At 45.9% G+C, this 17,944-nt stretch overlaps 2 protein-coding genes across 3 annotated transcripts in view; one reads left to right on the forward strand and one right to left on the reverse strand.

Annotated features, from left to right (window-relative positions):
* Window positions 1-5,546, forward strand: part of OGFOD3 (2-oxoglutarate and iron dependent oxygenase domain containing 3) — a 46,187-nt gene extending 40,641 nt beyond the window's left edge. The window contains exon 9 of the mRNA XM_036394427.2: window positions 5,000-5,546. Coding sequence (XP_036250320.1) covers window positions 5,000-5,115 — 116 coding nt within the window. The 3' untranslated portion in view covers window positions 5,116-5,546. The remainder of the gene's footprint in view (window positions 1-4,999) is intronic.
* On the reverse strand, window positions 816-15,499 carry LOC118693625 (urotensin-2 receptor-like). Of its 2 annotated transcripts, XR_008508712.1 has the most exons (2): window positions 14,345-15,499; window positions 816-856 (listed from the first exon to the last, which is right to left on the reverse strand). XR_008508712.1 is itself a non-coding variant. In XM_036394328.2 (1 exon), exon 1 carries the CDS (start codon window positions 15,497-15,499, stop codon window positions 14,396-14,398), a length of 1,104 nt encoding a protein of 367 aa, XP_036250221.1. In that variant the 3' UTR covers window positions 13,352-14,395. The 2 variants fall into 2 exon arrangements, 1 of the variants encoding a protein (XP_036250221.1); XM_036394328.2 differs by lacking the exon at window positions 816-856 and having other exon boundaries at window positions 13,352-15,499.
* Between the last annotated feature and the right edge of the window lie 2,445 nt (window positions 15,500-17,944).

The following is a 17,944-nucleotide window of genomic DNA, read 5'->3' on the forward strand; positions in this document are numbered from 1 at the left end:
TCTAGCAGGGAATTGTGTTTATTTCTGATTTATGTTCCTGAAAAGCAGACGTGTTCTGGGAGTCCTCCCTGCATAATGGGCTTTTAATTGTGCTTCACTGAATAACCTTGGAAGAAGAAGCTTTTACCAGGTGATTCAAGACTTAAAAAGCTGCTCTGAAAGAAGACAAACCCTGAGCCCATTTAGTCCCCGCACTTCCCAACACAAAAGAAATGAGAGAAGCGATCTTGGATTATTTCTACTTTGCTACAGGCCATAAATGTGTGTTTTCTTGGTTTCTTTATACTAAAGGAAAATAGGAATTAATTTGAGAGTCATTCCTTTCCACAGGGATGATAAATATGATCAAAATAAACTTTGACTAGTAGGGAAAAAGCAATTTTACAGAAGCCAGCCAAGCAGGGGGGAAGGTAAATTTCAGATGATGTTGGAAGGTAAATTTCAGATTCTGTTAGGCAGAGAGCAGCTACAGGAGATTTCTCCCACACTGACGTGGCTGTGTCACTCGGAACTGACATTTTCTCCTCCTCCTCCTCACTCTGCTCTATTGTTTCATTAGATCAGACAGCTGGAAACTGAGAGCTTTCAGGCAGCAAAACCCTCCCTGTTCAAACCTTTTACAAAATTTTCAATAGCACCTCTTGGTAACCACTCGTTTCAGGTATTTATCCTGTCCATCCTCTGCTTGATTAATAATGAGCAGTGAATATGCTAAAATTAGTTAAGTGATGCTGCATCCACATATTTATTATGCTTTCTTCTGCATTTATCAAATAGGGCATTTTTTAAGTGATGGTGTCCTCCACACATAGCTTGTGTCTGTTGCACCTTTTCTGGAACTGGACAGAATTTGGACCTGTAAATAAGAAATAATCCAAGAAGAAATTTAAACTGAATTAATAAATATACAGAAGTGTACAGAAAGTTTCCCTTTGGGACAAAAAAAAAAAAAGGTTTGAAAATTTGTGGGTTTTACAAAATTTTCAATAGCACCTCTGATAACCACTTGTTTCAGGTATTTATCCTGTCCATCCTCTGCTTGATTAATAATGAGCAGTGAATATGCTAAAATAAGTTAAGTGATGCTGCATCCCCCTATTTAAAAAATGATGGATTATGCTTTCTTCTGCATTTATTTTGTGTATCAAATGGGCATTTTTAAGTGATGGTGTCCTCCACACATAGCTTGTGTCTGTTGCACCTTTTCTGGAACTGGACAGAATTTAGACCTGTAAATAAGAAACAATCCAAGAACTGAATTAATAAATATACAGAAGTGTACAGAAAGTTTCCCTTTGGGACAAAAAAAAAAGGTTTGAAAATTTTGTGGATTTTGGAGCTGTAAGAAAAAAAAACCAGAAAAAAATTTATTTATTAATCTTTTAGTGGGGCTGTAGGGAATCTGCAGCTGCTCCTCAGTACCTGGAAACCCAGTCCTCCCCCTGCCCCTTTTCCCTTTGTAGGGACACATTTTGATGGAGATCTTGATCCCTTTAGACCACGAGCAGGACAAATCTCCTCACTCTGCCTCAGCAGCAGCACAAGACTCTGGATTCCTCAGGAATGCTGTGCCCTCCTGGAGCAGTGCTCAGCTGCCAGCAACTCGAGACCTCTTAACTTTGTTTTTTTTTAATGCCTTTAGCACCTCCGGATGGGTGTGAGTCAGTGAATTCCAGTGCTGCAAAAATTATCACCTTCAATGCAAGTTAAACACGTTTTGACTCTGTTGCTAATTTTTCTATTTAAGGGTTTGGAGCAGACTGCTAAAACTTGTCCTCTTCCTAATCATTCTTCTTAAATGAAATACTTCAGCCATAAAGCATGCACAAAAGGGCAGTAATCAAAAACCTTTCCATAGCTGAGTTGTACAGGAAGATATTTCTGAGATGTTCAGGTCTAATAATGATTCTGTCCTCTGGTCAGGCCAGGTTTGTGATTTGCAGGATCTGGGCAAGGCAGAAATGAAGATGTTTGATGGCCCAGCTGCCCTGGAGCAGGAGGTGTAACAATTCTGTAATTGTGGTGCACTGATAAAGGTTTCTGTGTTAAATTTACAAACACCACAGGGTCATTAGGAACTGCCACGGCCTCTTGTTAGAACAAAAAAAACCCAGAAATCTTTGAACCTTAAAGCCTCGTTTATAATGAATGAAACTGAGGGAATGAGTCAGTGGATCAATTAGCTTGAAAAGCAGATATCAGGGTTAGTGAGCCCTGGTTTTATTTCCCCTCTGGCTGGGGATGGATGTGGGGCTGGGAGAAGGCTCAGTCACTCCTGCTCTAGACATCCACAGCTTCCTCCCAGGAGCTGCTGAGGGCTTGTTTGTCCTGCAGAGGAGACACAGGATATTCCAAATCTTTTAAATTAATAAGATTTCAGTTCACTAATAGCAGCACCTGCTTGCTGAGTGCGTTCTGAGCAGTCCAGCTGCACCAGGCTGTATCACTCAGATACAGACATGGATTTTCCACTGGTGTCCATGGCCCTGCAAGGGGAGGACAGCACATCTGAGCCAGCTTTAGTCATGGAGCATGCCAGGGGTTCATGTTTGCATCAGTGTGACAAGTAAAATCTGTCTCTAAATTAACAGCCTTGAAACTGAAAAATTATTATTTGGTTGGGAAGAACACAGGTGTGGAAAGAATGCTTGGCTTAATGAGCTTATCTAATCCCAGTCTCCTTCATAAGTGTGAGCCTGACTGCAAATACTGGAGCTCTTTTTAGAGATAATAGCCAAAAATGCTTCCTAACCACAGGAGGATTTACCATTCCTAAACAGCTAAAAAGCTGAAACGAATCAGAAATATGAAAACTCCATAAAAATGAACATTTTGCAACATGGGTGTTTTGGAGCTGGGAGCTCCCTCTGGGCTGGAGCCAGCCCTTGGCAAGAATTTGTGCAACAGCCCCAGGTGCCACAAACCCTCCGTATTTCTACAAAATAACTTTCAGATTGTTACAATCTTGAGGTTTTTCTGGGCTTTCTGCCCCCCTGAGAGCAGGGGAAGGCTCCTGCCAGGGAGGTGCCACCCCTGCAGCCCCGCCGTGTCCCCTGGGAGCTCCCTGGGTTCTCAGCCCTGTCTCCTCCTGGAGACAGCTTCTCTAAACACCGGGGGTGCTGTTTATCCTCAGGGCCTGGGCTCCATCAATTTGTCCAGTTTATGTTGGGGAGAGACAATGAAACCGCTGCTTGCAGGAATTCTGACTGCAGCCACCCCAGACAAGGAGACCCCGGTGTCCCCCAGCCCCGGGTGGGTGGTGGGGACCACCCCAGGGGGAGAGTTGGGCTTTGCTGGGGCTGGAGGGTTTGCTCTGGCTCTCAGCAGCCGGGATGGATGGGGAGGACACACCTGGACGCTGCAAGGAGGTGGTGGTGGAAGGAAAGCCCCCGTGGGGGGGTTGGGAGGGGATTTTTGGGCTCCTTGTGGGACTCGGTGCAGGTGAGGGGAAGGGTGGGAGCTCCTGCTGCTGAGGAGGGGCTGGGAAGGAGCAGATGCTAAATCTGGGTGACACTGAGTGCTGCATGGCAAGGTGTGTGACATCCCAAAGGACAGGGATTGAAAGAAATCACAGGGATGCACAGCATGGGGAAAGAGAAAAGGAGCTGCTGTTCCGGGGACTGCAGCAGAGGGTGGATGGATCCCTTCACAAGCAGAGTCTGAAATGGCTGTTCAGGGACATTTCACCCCATACTGAGGGTTGAGATCAGCCTGCAGCCCTTCTCCAGCCATCCTCTGCTGCCAGGACTCTGGAGCTGCTGCCTTTCTGTAGCTTCTCGGGTAAAGAAAGGAGGCTGGAGGGAAAGCAGTGCCCTGGAGTGCCATGGGGAGGTGCTTTGGGACACTTAGCAGGCAGAAAGGATCCTGACAGCGTTGCTGCCATCCTCTTGCCAGCACAGCAGCTCCAAAATCCAGCAGAAAGCCGAGGGGGAACAGAGGCAGTGTGTGGAGATGGCCAGTGGGAAGTCCCTTGCCAGCTGCTTTATTGAGGTGCTGTTTTGTGGTGGTGTTTGTGGGTTTTCAGCATGAGGGAAGAGATGAGAATCTTGACTCCATGTTTCAGAAGGCTGATTTATTATTTTATGATATATATTATCTTAAAAGAAAATTATATACTAAAACTATGCTAAAAGAACAGAAGAAAGGATTTCATCAGAAGGCTTGAAAGGAATGGAATGCAATGATAATAAAATTTTGTGACTGGACAGAGAGTCCAAGCCAGCTGGGCTGTGATTGGCCATTAATTAAAAACAACCACATGAGCCCAATCCCAGATGCACCTGTTGCATTCCACAGCAGCAGATAACCATTGGTTACATTTCATTTCTGAGGCTTCTCAGCTTCTCAGGAGAAAAATCCTAGCAAAGTATTTTTCAGAAAATATGTCTGTGACACTGTTTGTTTTGCTAAAGCAGCTGCTTCTGCCTTATTAATTTAGAAGACATTACTGCCTGAAAAGATTATTTCTAACTCATACTTTACCTTGATTCTTTTTCCTTTGGGGCAATGAGAGAATATCCCATAACACTTCTCTACCTGAAATCACAGGATCTCTTGGAGATCTGCCTTAAGCCTTGTCCTCTTGGAAAAAAAAAAAAAAAAAGGGATATTTAAAATAATGTAGAGCCCACCAGGAGCTTCATCTTCTCAGCAGCCCAGACTCAGAATGAGTGAGTTCTGTTAATTTAGAGCATTTTGACAAAATATTCACTTGAGGAGCCAGTGGAGTTCTCCAGGAGTTATCATCACATAATTTGTCCTGCTTGTGTGAGAGCTACAACTCTGGACAGGTTTGGATTCCATTTCATTTCATTCACCAGTTTTGTAACCATGGGTAACAGCAGAGCTGACTTGGCTCTGCACTGCTGCAAGGAGGCTGTCAAGGTTGTCAGGTTTTAAAACCAACCTGCTTTGATGACTCTTGTGTTCTGCAGCATTTACCTTACAGAGTTTGCCCTGAAAAACCTGTTTAAAAACGACTTTCCCTTTTTTTTTGCAGCATTTGAACTGAAAGCAAGTAGAAGAAGTTCAAGGATGCCTTTGCAAAAGACTGGTGTGTTGCCAGAGATACAAGATCTGGCTTGTTCTAATGTGTTCTCTCTTGCAGAAAAATAAATTTACTTTGTTCTGAAGTGTGTTGGGAAGGCTGAGGTTCAGAACAAACTCTTCCTTCCTTCCTAAAGGATTGGAGGAGCCACAACCTCTTGGAGGTTTTGAGCATTTGTCACTTTGGAAGTGCAAAGGAGATAAATCTGCCTGTGGTCAGTGAGGTGATGCAGCACTGCCTTCCTCAGGCTCCTCTCAGCCTGCAGCCATTTCTCTGTGCTCTCACCAATGAGGAATTCAGGGTGACACATCAAGGATTTCACCTCTGTGTTTTGCAGGGAGTGTGGCTGTCCAAGCCCTTCTCCCCACACCTGAAACAGTGAACACAAGAACTGGAACTGGGGGATGCAAACACCTTCCCCATACCATGAAGTTACAGATTTAAAGATTTTTCTTTAAATTTTTTTCTTTATAAAAGTTTTATTGGACTAAACCCAAAACTTGTTGTGTTTTTTTTTTCCTTTTTTTTCTGCATAACAGAGATAGATACCAAATACCCCTGAGCACACAATGCTCAGGAGGGGAAATATTCTCCTATATGGATGGAGGTAAAAGCCCAAGTGATGCTCCAGCCCTGTCCCCATCCCTCCACTGTGGTCTCTCCCCACTTAAATGAGATCTGCAAGGAGTTTTAACTCTGGGCACCACAGGATGTGGAGCTTCACTTTCTCATCTGGCCTAAAAGAAGCTGCTGCAAGGATTGAAGCAATGCTTTGAATTTTGAGGGACATCTTCCATAAGAAACTCTCCTTTGTATTAAAAAAGCCCAACACATGAAAGCAGCCAAACAGAGTTAGTTGGTTGTTATTTCCTCTGCTTCTGTTGTTGGGAATTAATTGTGCTGTGCCTCAGGCAGGCAGAGGTTCCTCGACAGATTTCATCATTCTAAAAGGATGCCAACAGCAAAATGACAGGGAGGTTCTGCTGTGTTTAGCAGCCAGTAATGAGTGTTGGGATAATTCTGTCTGTGCAGCCTCCTCTGCATGGGTAACGTGTCCTTACCTCCACTGATCCCAGCCCACAATGGGGATGAGGATCCCAGCAGGAAAAGGAGAGATTTTGCTTCCCTGCCCATCTCCTCCTGTTGTCTCTCCCCAAGGCAGGGCTTTAAGGAGGGTGCTGGGGTGTGGCATTCACGTTCCCTGACCATGATCCCTTCACCCAGGGTTTTCCTCCTGGGAAGCTGAAAGGCAGCGAGAGAGGCCTCAGAAAAAAATGAAAACAATTCTGATCTCATTTGCTTCTCCTGTGTTGTGCTCATGTGGAATGTGTTTGGAGATTGTTTACCCACAGGTGATTGTTCCATTGGATTTTGCTGTGAGTTGTTTTCACTCTTTGGCCAATCAGGGCCAAGCTGTGCCAAGATTCTGGGAAGAGTCACAAGTTTTCATTATTATATTTTAGTATATCTTATGCTAAAAAGATATACTCTATCTTTATACTTATAAAAGTATCTTTTGTGTATTTAGTATAGGATAGTACATAGTGTTTACTTGGAATGTGTTTGGAGATTGTTTACCCACAGGTGATTGTTCCATTGGATTTTGCTGTGAGTTGTTTTCACTCTTTGGCCAATCAGGGCCAAGCTGTGCCAAGATTCTGGGAAGAGTCACAAGTTTTCATTATTATATTTTAGTATATCTTATGCTAAAAAGATATACTCTATCTTTATACCTATAAAAGTATCTTTTGTGTATTTAGTATAGGATAGTACATAGTGTTTACTTGGAATGTGTTTGGAGATTGTTTACCCACAGGTGATTGTTCCATTGGATTTTGCTGTGAGTTGTTTTCACTCTTTGGCCAATCAGGGCCAAGCTGTGTCAGGACTCTGGAAAAAGTCACAAGTTTTCATGATTGTCTCTTTAGCATTCTGTAAGTATCCTTTCTGTATTCTTTAGTACAGTACAGTATTCTTTAATATAATACAGTATCATAAAGTAATAAATTAGCCGGATAAGATGGAGTCAGATGCATCATTCCTTCCTTCATTGGTGGCCCTGCATTTATGATCCTGGTGCACTGAAATGCACCATTATGATATTGGTGCACTGAAGTGCTGATGTTTGTATCAGGAGGTTCATTCCAGCCAGGGCAGGGGTGAAGGAGCATCTTCAGTGCCCACTGCCACAAATCAAAGGCAGAGAGGTTCTGGTCCACACATTTCTTCTGTCTGACCATGAATAACTACCCTGAACCCCAAGTTACCCCTACAAGGAGATCTTTTCCCCTCCACACACAGCACCTCTCATCCAGCCACCTCAAAACCTGTCACACACAACAATGACACCTTAAAATGTGACCTTAAAATTTCCACAGACACTGGAAAGAGCATTGCTATTTTCTAGGCAATGAACAGCAGCACAAGTGACCCCCCTGAGGTCATTTCCTAGCAGGATCCAGGGCTCTGAGCTGCCCTGTTGCAGTGAATCCCTGTGCTCAGCTCCAGCACTGTGGAGTGCTCCAACACCAAACCCTGGGAAATCCCTCCTGGTTTTCATTCCCTGTCTTGTTCTAAGCCTGCCTGAGCTATCAGCACCACCAGAGCTTTTGGGGAAGGAGCCTCTGAGCCCCCAGCAGCAGCTGAGGTGAAGGAAGGTAAATAAATGTATTTGGCTGCAGGGTATGGGGCAGGCAGGGGCTGCAGACTCCTCAAATGTTCCTGCTACCAGCCCTTAACCTGGCCACTGCCAGGGCAGGAAGCTGCTTTCAAAATGTGGAGCTCCAGCTGATTTTACAATAAAGCCATTTCTGTAAAACATTGCCTTCTATGGTGTTAAATGAAAGAAAAACCCCATTTGTTACAAAGAAAAAGGAGAAATTTGATTTAAACCTGTGGGATGACTGGGATTTTGAGCAGTGCAATGCTGGGGGATGCTGCCAGCCAGGGAGAGGCTGTGGGAGCCTGGCACAGGAACTGCTGCTGCTGCCTCTTTGGGTTCAAGTGTCCCCTCTGCAGGTGTCAGGGGTGCTGTTCTGTCTCCCCTTTTACATTAGAGTTAATTTACCTGCTCCATTCTTGCAGATTTTGGAAGGATAGGCTCAGTGTACCCAAGAATAATTACTCTGTAGTGCCTTTCCCTCAGAGGCTTCTTGCAAGAGGCAGCCTTGTGCTTCTCAAATGTCAGGCTGATATTTAAAAGAATAACAGAGGTAGAAGGCTGTGAGTTTGATGGACATCCCTGGCTTGCAGGAGCACACAATGAAGTGTCTCTGACAGGCTGTGTGTTTGGACACACCACGTTTAGCTTCAGGAATCTCCCTTGCTTTGTTTGGATGGAATCATGTTTGGTTCTAGTTAAGAATTCAGGAGCTGAATTCAAGATCCCAACAGGAATGCACAAGGAAGGACTAACAGCACCTCAGAGAGAGATTGGCCAAAACAAGCTGGAACAAACTTGGCAGATTTTACTCCTCCAGTGTTAGCATGGCTTTGGTTTTAGAGCTGCTCCCTCTGCCAAGCATGGCTGATACTGCTGGTAGTTTGATTGTTATTTACTTATTTACTACTTATTTATTATTTATTTACTATTTATTTACTACTTTCCTTCCAGATATCTCGATGGAGGGGGTCTGGGTGGGATCTTCCACAGTATTGAAGTTCAGCCTTTTTTAATAAATGTTTAATGCCTGCTTTTTAACTCTTTACCCCATCTCTGACAGTAGAAAGATTTCTAGTGCTCACCAAAATGTTTCATTGAAGACTTCTACAGGATTCATTTCTCCCTTTCCTCTTTTAATTCTCCCTTTCTTGGGTGGGTGACCAAAGTAAAATGATGCAGCAGTTTTGCTTTGATAAATTCCATTGGGAGCATTTTCTTTGGGCTCCAGTTGTGACCACAGATCACAAAGCTCAGTTTTGACCATTCACATTTGTTAAACTGAAATTAGTTTCCCCCAAAAGTGATATATGCCAAACCAGCAACTCAGTGTGGGCAGAAAGCTGCATTCCTGAGCTGAAATATTAACGATTAAAAATAAATATATTTGATATAATTTTGATAGGCCTCCCATTTAAGATTTTAGTATACCTATATTTAGTATAATATTAATATATTAATGTTTCCCAGTTATCATTAATATATCAATATTTTAATAATAATAATATCCATTTTATTATTATATTAATAGTAGTACATTCTACTAATATTATGTTACATTATAATATTATATTATATAGTTGTGACTTATATTATATTATATTATATTATATTATATTATATTATATTATATTATATTATATTATATTATATATATTATATAATATATAATATATTATATTATATTATAAGTTGTAATTATATTTTTTGTATTTATATATTATATATATTGTAATTATAGTAATTATATTATATTATATAGACCTATATAATATTATATTATATAGTTGTGACCTATAACTAATAATATATTAGTTATAGTTGTGACCTATAACTAATATTATATTAGTTATAGTTGTGATCACAGATCACAAAGCTATATTAATAGTAGTACATTCTATTAATATTATGTTACATTATAATATTATATTAGTATTATTTTTATAATATTAATATATTATTTTTTTGGGGGAGTCTGACAGCAGCTTGTTGCATCCCACAGGTTTGGCTGGGAGGAGTTTCTCCCTCTGCCTTCACAAAGCTCAGCCTGAGCCATCCAACCCCTCCCAACACTTTGCCATCCTTTCTCCTGCTGTGCTTTAGACACATTCCCAAACAAGGGCAAAAAACTTGTATAATGCTAATAACAATAACTTTACAAGCTACTTACACCCTGCAAAGCTGTGGCTACTGTTTTGAAGACAAAGCAATTTATTTCTCATAAATCACAGTCATTAACTCAGCATCTCTCCATTCCCCAGAAAAACCAGAAACTAACAGCAAACCCCAATATTAACAGGCAGAAAACCCCCAGTTTTGGAGTGAGTCACCAGCCCTGGGAGTTTCTGTGGGTGCTGGCTGGGAGGATGCTGTGCAAAATGACAGGAATGAAATTACTCTGGGTTTGGCACAGGAAGAAAAATGGGAGAGGAAATTTAACCCCTGGAAGGAGGTTTTTCTCTGCTCTCCCCCTCCAGATGCTGAAGAAATGTTCTTTAAAGGGATAAAATGCTCTTTATGTTGTAATGCTGTGCTGTGATTTGGGGCAACCTTTCTGTTTTAAAGCCTAGAAATAAAAAGCACATTTTCCTCTTGAGACCTCGGGATGGGAACTTGCTGCTGCCACCAGAGGGACTCTGAAATGAGACAGAAAAGCTGAGTGTCCTCAAAGCAGACAGAGGTCTGGCAAAACATCCTGAACTTTTTGGGGCTGCTCTGAGGATTTCTCTTAAGTTTTCTGCACTCAGGGCTTGAGGGGTGGGCTCTGCTATGAGCTTTACGTGCTTTCTCCTCTCAGATTACATAGAGATTATAATATATAAAATATATATAATATATATTATAATATATATTATTCTATTCTATTCTATATATAATATATATGTAATAGTAAATTATATTATATTATATTATATTATATTATATTATATTATATATTATTACATATCATTATATATCATTATATATTATATTACTATATTTTATTATATATTATTATAATATATAATTATATCACTATAATTATTATATTATACCATAATGTATTATATTATATGGTATAATATAATAATAATTATATACATTGTATATAATAATATAATACATTATTATATATTATTATAATACATAATTATATAATTATAATTATTATATTATACCATATTATATCATATCATATATCACATCATATTATACTCTATATAATAACATAACATAATATATATTATATTCTTGTAATATATATAATATTATATTACATTACATTAGTTTATAATACATTATAATAAATTATGGACTCTGTCATCCCCCCATTCCCCACAGTTAATCCCCCTGTGTCCCTTTGCAGCCCAAGGTGCAAAATGCTCATCAAGTCCCCTCTCTTTTGGTGGCTCCCCTGATGCTCAGTCACACCCCAAGCACCAAACCTGACTTTTTAAACAGGAGTGAAAATGTTAATGACTTGCTGGAACTCATGACAGAATTATAATGTGGGGCTTTTGAGCTTTTATTGTAAATTTGTTCTTTGAAAGAGGAGAGAAAGATGATTTTTAAAAAAGTGACTGAAGGTAAAGGCTGCAAAAATTCCATAAGGTTCAGATGGATTCTGCTGTGTCTGGTGAAAACAACCATCCTCATTTGGGCCATAAATGAGTGGTCTTTGTCTTTTCAAGTAAAAGTGGAAAAATTGCCATTGCTGCAGCATCTCCCACCTGAGAAGATCCACCACAAAGGAAGGAGAGAGCACTCAGGATGAAACTGCTCTTCTTTCCCACTCTGGGTTGAGTTTTTTTGTTATAAACCCCTAAATCCTAAGAGGCATTGGAACAAAAATCTCTAATGATTAAATTATTTTCCTTCTTGTAAAGCACGTATGGAGTTTTGCAGTGACAGCCTCTGGCCCAACAAGAAAAAGGCTTCTGCCTTTCCTAAAATTCCCATTTCCCATGTTTCTGAAGAAGGAACTGTGTCACTGAGCCTGCTGCAACATTTCATTTATAATAAAACACCCAAAGCATTAAGAACCACAGGATTACCATGATTTAGGTGTGACAAGTGACCCCAGGGCACACAGAACCTGATTTCCTGGAATGCAAAATAGCCAAAATAAAATAGTTTTCAAGGAACTCTCCAGATGTTGTTTTTCAGTTACAGCCCCACTGATTTCCCTGCTGTTACTCAGCCCTGGCCTGAGATGCTTCAACTTTACCTGAAGTGATACCAAACACAGAATTTGCAAAGTCCCATCATCCAGACTGGGGTCATCTCAATTTTCACACACTTCTGTAACCTCTGGGCTGGGACATAAATAAAATGTTTTTAATCTCATGGCTTTGGGAATCCCAGCTCTTCCTTCTCAGTGTTGGGGGGGAGAATCACCCTCCTTGACCAGCTGGGCACGCTGTTATGGAAATATCCTTTCATCTGGGTGTTCCTCCCTCACCCCTCTGCTGGTTCATGCTCCCACCCTGTGGCACAGAAATCACAGCCCCTATTGGTGACACTGCAGGTGACACTGAGCAGAGCAACAGAATCTCCTTTTCACCTTTTTTTTTTCTCCCAGGCAGAACTCCTTTTCAGCTCCCCTCTCTTATTAATAGCTGTGGGTTTAGGCTGCTCAGCTTTTTAATTTTTTTTTCCTTTTTTAAAGTACAAAGCAAAGTCCCCACAACTCTTTTTGATTCCTGTCCTGCTCATGGGATGCAGCCATGCCTGGTTCTTCCAGGACTTCTGTCCAGACACAGTTTGCACGTGACATTCACACTCCAGCCTTCCCAAAATGCCCTCTGAGTTCTGTCTTATCTTTTTAATTCTTATATGGGAAAGACTTCCAGCCTCGGAAATGGGAACTAAAGGGAAAGTAACAATGAGTTTGGAATTAATAATTAAACAATCAATTAAGTTCTGAAAAGTTGTTCTGAAAATCTGCTGAATCCTGCTCTCCCTGCCAGTCTCCACCATGAATTGTGTGTTACTCCCCCTGTTTCAGAAGGAATGGACAACATTAGGACTATTTGTGATGCCCAGCTTGGAGTCTGTGCAGCACTGGAATATGACACAGCGATCACTGGTGTTTCAAAGACAGCCCTGTGGTCAAAAGCAACATGAGCAAGGTGAGCTCCTCATTCCCCTGCTGCCCAGAAAGCATCCCAAGAGAACGCTGACTCCAGCACAGAAACACCTTCATCAACCTGTGACTCTTTCTGCTGGCTGAGTGCACAGAATCCAGTGTCCCTGAGCCTGTTCCCTGCTCTCCAGCCCTGTCTGTGCTGTTGGCACTTGGTGTCTCTGCTGGGGCACAACCAGACCCTAAAGCTTGGTGTGGGACACAGGAATGCAGCACTGCAGGGCTGGAGGAGGACTCTGCTCAGGCAGATGGGGGCTGGAGTAAGTAATAAATAATCAAAAAGTGGAAATGACAGCTCCTCACACTGCTGCTGCTTCTGGGCATCACCAGCTGCTGAAAGGAGTTTGTGCAACTCCTACCATGCTTTGCTTATCCCCAGAGTCTGTCCCAGAACAAGAAAGAAGAATATTGACCCCAACTTATCCCCCCAGCTGCAAACTGCTATTTTCAGCATCTGCCCTGATAAAAACAACCCCCTGAGCTGGGTGAAGAGACCAGGCAAGGGGAAACCTGAGGAGGGTCCGTTTTTAATAAGCATTTATTTATAAACTGACACTTTACAATTGTTTAAGTGCTCACAGGCATCTCCAGGATCTGTGCTGAAGGTTTACTGTGAGATGCCAAGCAGGGAGAAAATGAGCAGAATACATTGAGGCAAAACATTGGTTTTGATCAAATGTCATGAAAAAATTTGTCTCTTTTACGATGAGTTTCATGGTATAGGATTCAGTCATTTTCTTAGAGCTCAGGTCTTTGAGTGATAGGATTATAAATAATTTTTTATTTCTTCCAAAGTAAATTTTCAGGTTTGTCAAGCTCGGTTGACTTTTAAGAAAAGGACCAACTTTTTCAAGAAGAAAAAATCAGTGGCAAATTCAAACCACCTTAGGTAGAAACCTTAAAAAATTACAAGGATTTTTTTTTTTGGTGGTTTCTTTTTTTTTTCTTTTTGGTAATCCCATGGTTTCTAACAGCTTACCTGGAGGTTTTTGAATGCTTGGAGTTCAAAGTGCTGCTGCAATGAATTTTAAAATAGAGACTTTAAGCTTGATAGAACAGTAGTGCATCGTAATGTAACAGGAAATAGGAAAAGGGGCTTAAAAGTCTCTTTACAAGTAACACACAGGGCAAACCCGAGGCTGGCAGCTCAGTTAAGTGATCCTGGGCCAATTTCAGATTTCTGCAGCTCTGACCCAGCTGCAGCCCCAGGGCAGCACTGAGAAACCACACGATGTGAGTGCGGAGCTGGAGACAAAACAGCCAGGCGTGAAAACAGTTCATGGCAGAACGGAGCAGAGCATCCACCTCATCTTCTGCACCCCGAACCCTGCAGGATTTGTCCCAAACAGCTGCTGGCTCCCGGCAGGACCCCCCAGCATCCCTCAGCCAGATGGAACTCCAGACTCATCTCGCAGCACTCGCATTCACACGACTCCTTGCCCCTCTCTACAGAGAGAGCACCAGAAACGAGTTTTTAGAACCCTTCAGGGCTAGGGGGTCCCCAAAGCCCTACCTTGGCCGGACGCTCTGCCGGTCTCTGCGTGTTGGCAGCGCCTCCTCTTCCTCACTTGTCCTTGAGCGTGGCCATGCCCAGCGCCTCGGAGCTGTAGTCGTACTGGTTGCTGGAGGACATGGAGCGGCCCCAGGAGCACTGCAGGTTGGAGCCCCTCTTGCGGAAGGAGGACGTGAACCTGTAGAAGTTGCGGTGCCGGTTGCGCAGGTACTCCCGGTAGTTTTTGGTGAGCAGGGTGTAGAGGAAGGGGTTGATGCAGCTGTTGCTGTAGGTCAGGCAGGTCACCAGGTAGTTAATGCACTTCTGGGTTTGGGTGGTGAGCTGCAGGGAGCTGCTGTAGAGGCGCACCAGCTGCCAGATCCAAAAGGGCAGGAAGCAGGCCCAGAAGACCAGCACGATGCTGAAAATCATGATGAGGACCTTCTGCCGGGGGGACCTCTTGCTCTTCTCCTTGTGGGGGGGGTTCCTCTGGGACTCCAGGTAGGTCCTGGCCAGGCGCGTGTAGAGGAAGCCGATGATGATGCCCGGGGCCATGATGCTGGTGCTGAAGAGCACGGTCAGGTAGGTCCTGTAGGCGTCCACGCTCCAGGTGGGCGCACACATCCTCTTCACCTTGCCCTCCGCCTTGCCCCCCTCGGTCAGCGTGACCATCAGCATCATGGGCAGCGTGAGCAGCAGCGACACCGACCACACAGCCCCCGCCGTGACCTTCCGGTAGCCCCGCGACCGCTTCAGGGTGTCCAGGGGCCGGGTGACGGCCAGGTAGCGCTCGGTGCACATGAGGGTGAGGGTGAAGATGCTGGCGTGCATGGTGAGCAGGTCCAGGCTGAGCAGGATGCGGCACCCCAGGTCCCCGAAGTACCAGTCCTGGGCCAGGTAGGTGCAGACGATGAAGGGGATGGTGGAGAGGTAGAGCAGGTCGGCCAGGGCCAGGCTGACGATGGAGCTGTACATGGGGGCGGCGCAGCGCGCCGAGTGGCACATCACCACCAGCGTGTAGACATTGCCGGCCACCCCGGCCACGTACATCACCGACAGCACCGTCCCGAAGGCCGAGGGGATGAGCAGGGGGCCGCTCCCGGGGGCTCCCCCGCCGCCCGCCGCCGCCGCCGCCGTCCCGTTGTCCCCCGCCGCCGCCGTCCCGTTGGGCTCCATGGGCGGCGGCGGCGGCCCCGGCACCGTCGCACCGGCCCCGGAGCTCCCGGCCCCGGCGGCGGCCGCTCCGCCCCCCGCGGGAGGCAGGGCGGGACCGGGCTGCCCCCGGGGGAAAGGGAGGGAAGGGGGGGAAGAGCCGCCCCCGCCCCGCCGGGGCTGCCCCGCTCCGAGCCCGCTCCGAGCCCGCGGGGACCCCGCAGGTGCCGTCCGGGACCGGCAGCGCTCCGGGGAGAGCGGCGAGAGCGCCGGCTGTGCTCAGCCCGGGCGGGGACCCTGCGGAGAGCGGCTCGCCGAGCTGGGAACGGGGCTCCCCGAGCTGGAAATGGGGCTCCCCGAGATGGGAGTGGGGCTGTCCCAGCAGGGAACGGGGCTCTGTCCTTCGGGAATGGGGCTGTCCCAGCCGGGAACGGGGCTCCCCGAGCTGGGAATGCGGCTCCCGGAGCCAGGAACGGGGCTCAGTTCTCCGGGAACGGGGCTCTCCGAGCTAGGAACCGGGGTTCCCCAGCTAGGAATGCGGCTCCCGGAGCCAGGAACGGGGCTCCCCGAGCCGAGAATGGGGCTGTCCCAGCCAGGAACGGAGCTCCCCGAGCCGGGAATTGGGGCTGTCCCTGTCAGGAACGGGGCTCCCCGAGCTGGGAACGGGGCTGTCCCGGCCGGGAACGGGGCTGTCCCGGCCTGTAATGAGGCTCCCCGAGCTGGGAATGCGGCTCCCGGAGCCAGGAACGGGGCTCCCCGAGATGGGAACGGGGTTCCTCGAGACGGGAACGGGGCTCTGTCCTCCGGATACGGGGCTGTCCCAGCCGGGAACGGTGCTCCCCGAGTCGGGAATGGGGCTCCGGGAGTCGGGAATGGGGCTCTGTCCCAGTCGGGAACGGGGCTCCCCGAGTCGGGAACGGGGCTCTGTCCCAGCCGGGAACGGGGCTCCCCGAGCCGGGAATGGGGCTCTGTCCTCCGGGAACGGGGCTCCCCGAGCCGGGAACGGGGCTCCCCGGGCCGGGAATGGGGCTCTGTCCCAGCCGGGAACGGGGCTCCCCGGGCCGGGAGCGCGTCCGGAGCGCCCCGCGCCCCCCGCGGAACGAGCCCCGCCGGGCAGCGTCAGCCTCCGGGAGATGCCTGGAAAGTTTTCCCGGCCACTCCGCCGGAATTCGGCGCTCCCCTCCCGCGGTGGCACCGCTGGCTGTGGGGCTCGGCGCTGCGCTTCAGCTCAGCGCGCAGAGAGGCGTCAGCGGCCGACAGGGAGAGCCAGAGGCAGCCGCGCTCCGCAGGTGCCCCGCGCAGAGCGCTCCGGATGCGCTCGGAGAGAGGCTGATGTGGAGGTGGATAGCGAGCCCGCGCTGAAAGAGCCTCCTTTCTCCCTGGAAGTAGCTCGTATTTTGAATTTTACCCTGAGAAGCACGACAATGCCTTATAAGATTTAAAATTCCAGCTTTAGTGGTGGCTGATTCTTGTGAAGAAGGGGAAGCACAGTAGGATGAACATGAGGTTCACAGAAACAACTTTTCCCCTTAGGCAAGAAGTCTGGGGACAGCTGCAAAATCACCTTGCATTTCCATCTTATTTTAGAGAAAGCAGAGATATGGCAGTCCATAGTCAAAGGACAATTTCCAAGGGTACCAGAATGCTGTATTCCCTCAGCTCCCATTGATTTCCAATAGGAGTTAACTGGCTTTTATGCTTCAAACATTTCTGTTTAAACCAGAGTGCTAAAATGACTGATATATGTTTATTTGCTTGTTTTAATCCTTCCTGAAAGCACTGTTGTGCAAACTCTTGTCTAATTCACTATGAAGCGGTGAAAATCTCGTTTACTTGTAGGACCAGGATTCAGCCCAATAAAAATATTTATAGGGCTGAATCCTATAAATATCAAGACAATAAAAATACTGTCTTGAGTACTTGATTGTAATCTGCTGTGAGGTGAACACACAAATGCACAAATCCAGCCCTGCTTTCCTCCCTGGTGCTGCTCATCAGCGTTCGTGTCTCTCTGCAACGCGCTCCAAACGCTCACAGCTATATTCAATAAAGGGCTGGCTCAAACATGCTGGTGAGGGAGAAGAAACTAAATTGAATTATTTTCAGGCAGGGGGTTTCTTTATCAGCTTCAGCCATGGCACTGAAATGCTCAGGTCCAAGGGTTGTGGTGGAATTTGCTTTTCTCTGGAAGTTTGGACTCGCCCGGTGCCAGCGGCCTCGGCAGCCCCGCATTCCTCTGAGGCAGCTGGACACAGCAGCTGGGAATGCAGAGGATGCTTCAGCAGGGCCAAATCCTGCCTGCATGGCAGGCCAGGGGATTGACTGCCACAGACTTCCAGTGAGACCCATTTTTGGCATAAATAGATCATCTCTGAGAATTAGGTTGCAACAACTTTCACAGTCCTGTTGCCTTTTGTTTTGAAGTTGTTCTCTCTCTGTTTTTTTATCTGTCTTCATCTAGTGGCCAGG

This window comes from Molothrus ater, chromosome 19, assembly GCF_012460135.2.
Source record: "Molothrus ater isolate BHLD 08-10-18 breed brown headed cowbird chromosome 19, BPBGC_Mater_1.1, whole genome shotgun sequence".
NCBI classification, from domain to species: domain Eukaryota; kingdom Metazoa; phylum Chordata; class Aves; order Passeriformes; family Icteridae; genus Molothrus; species Molothrus ater.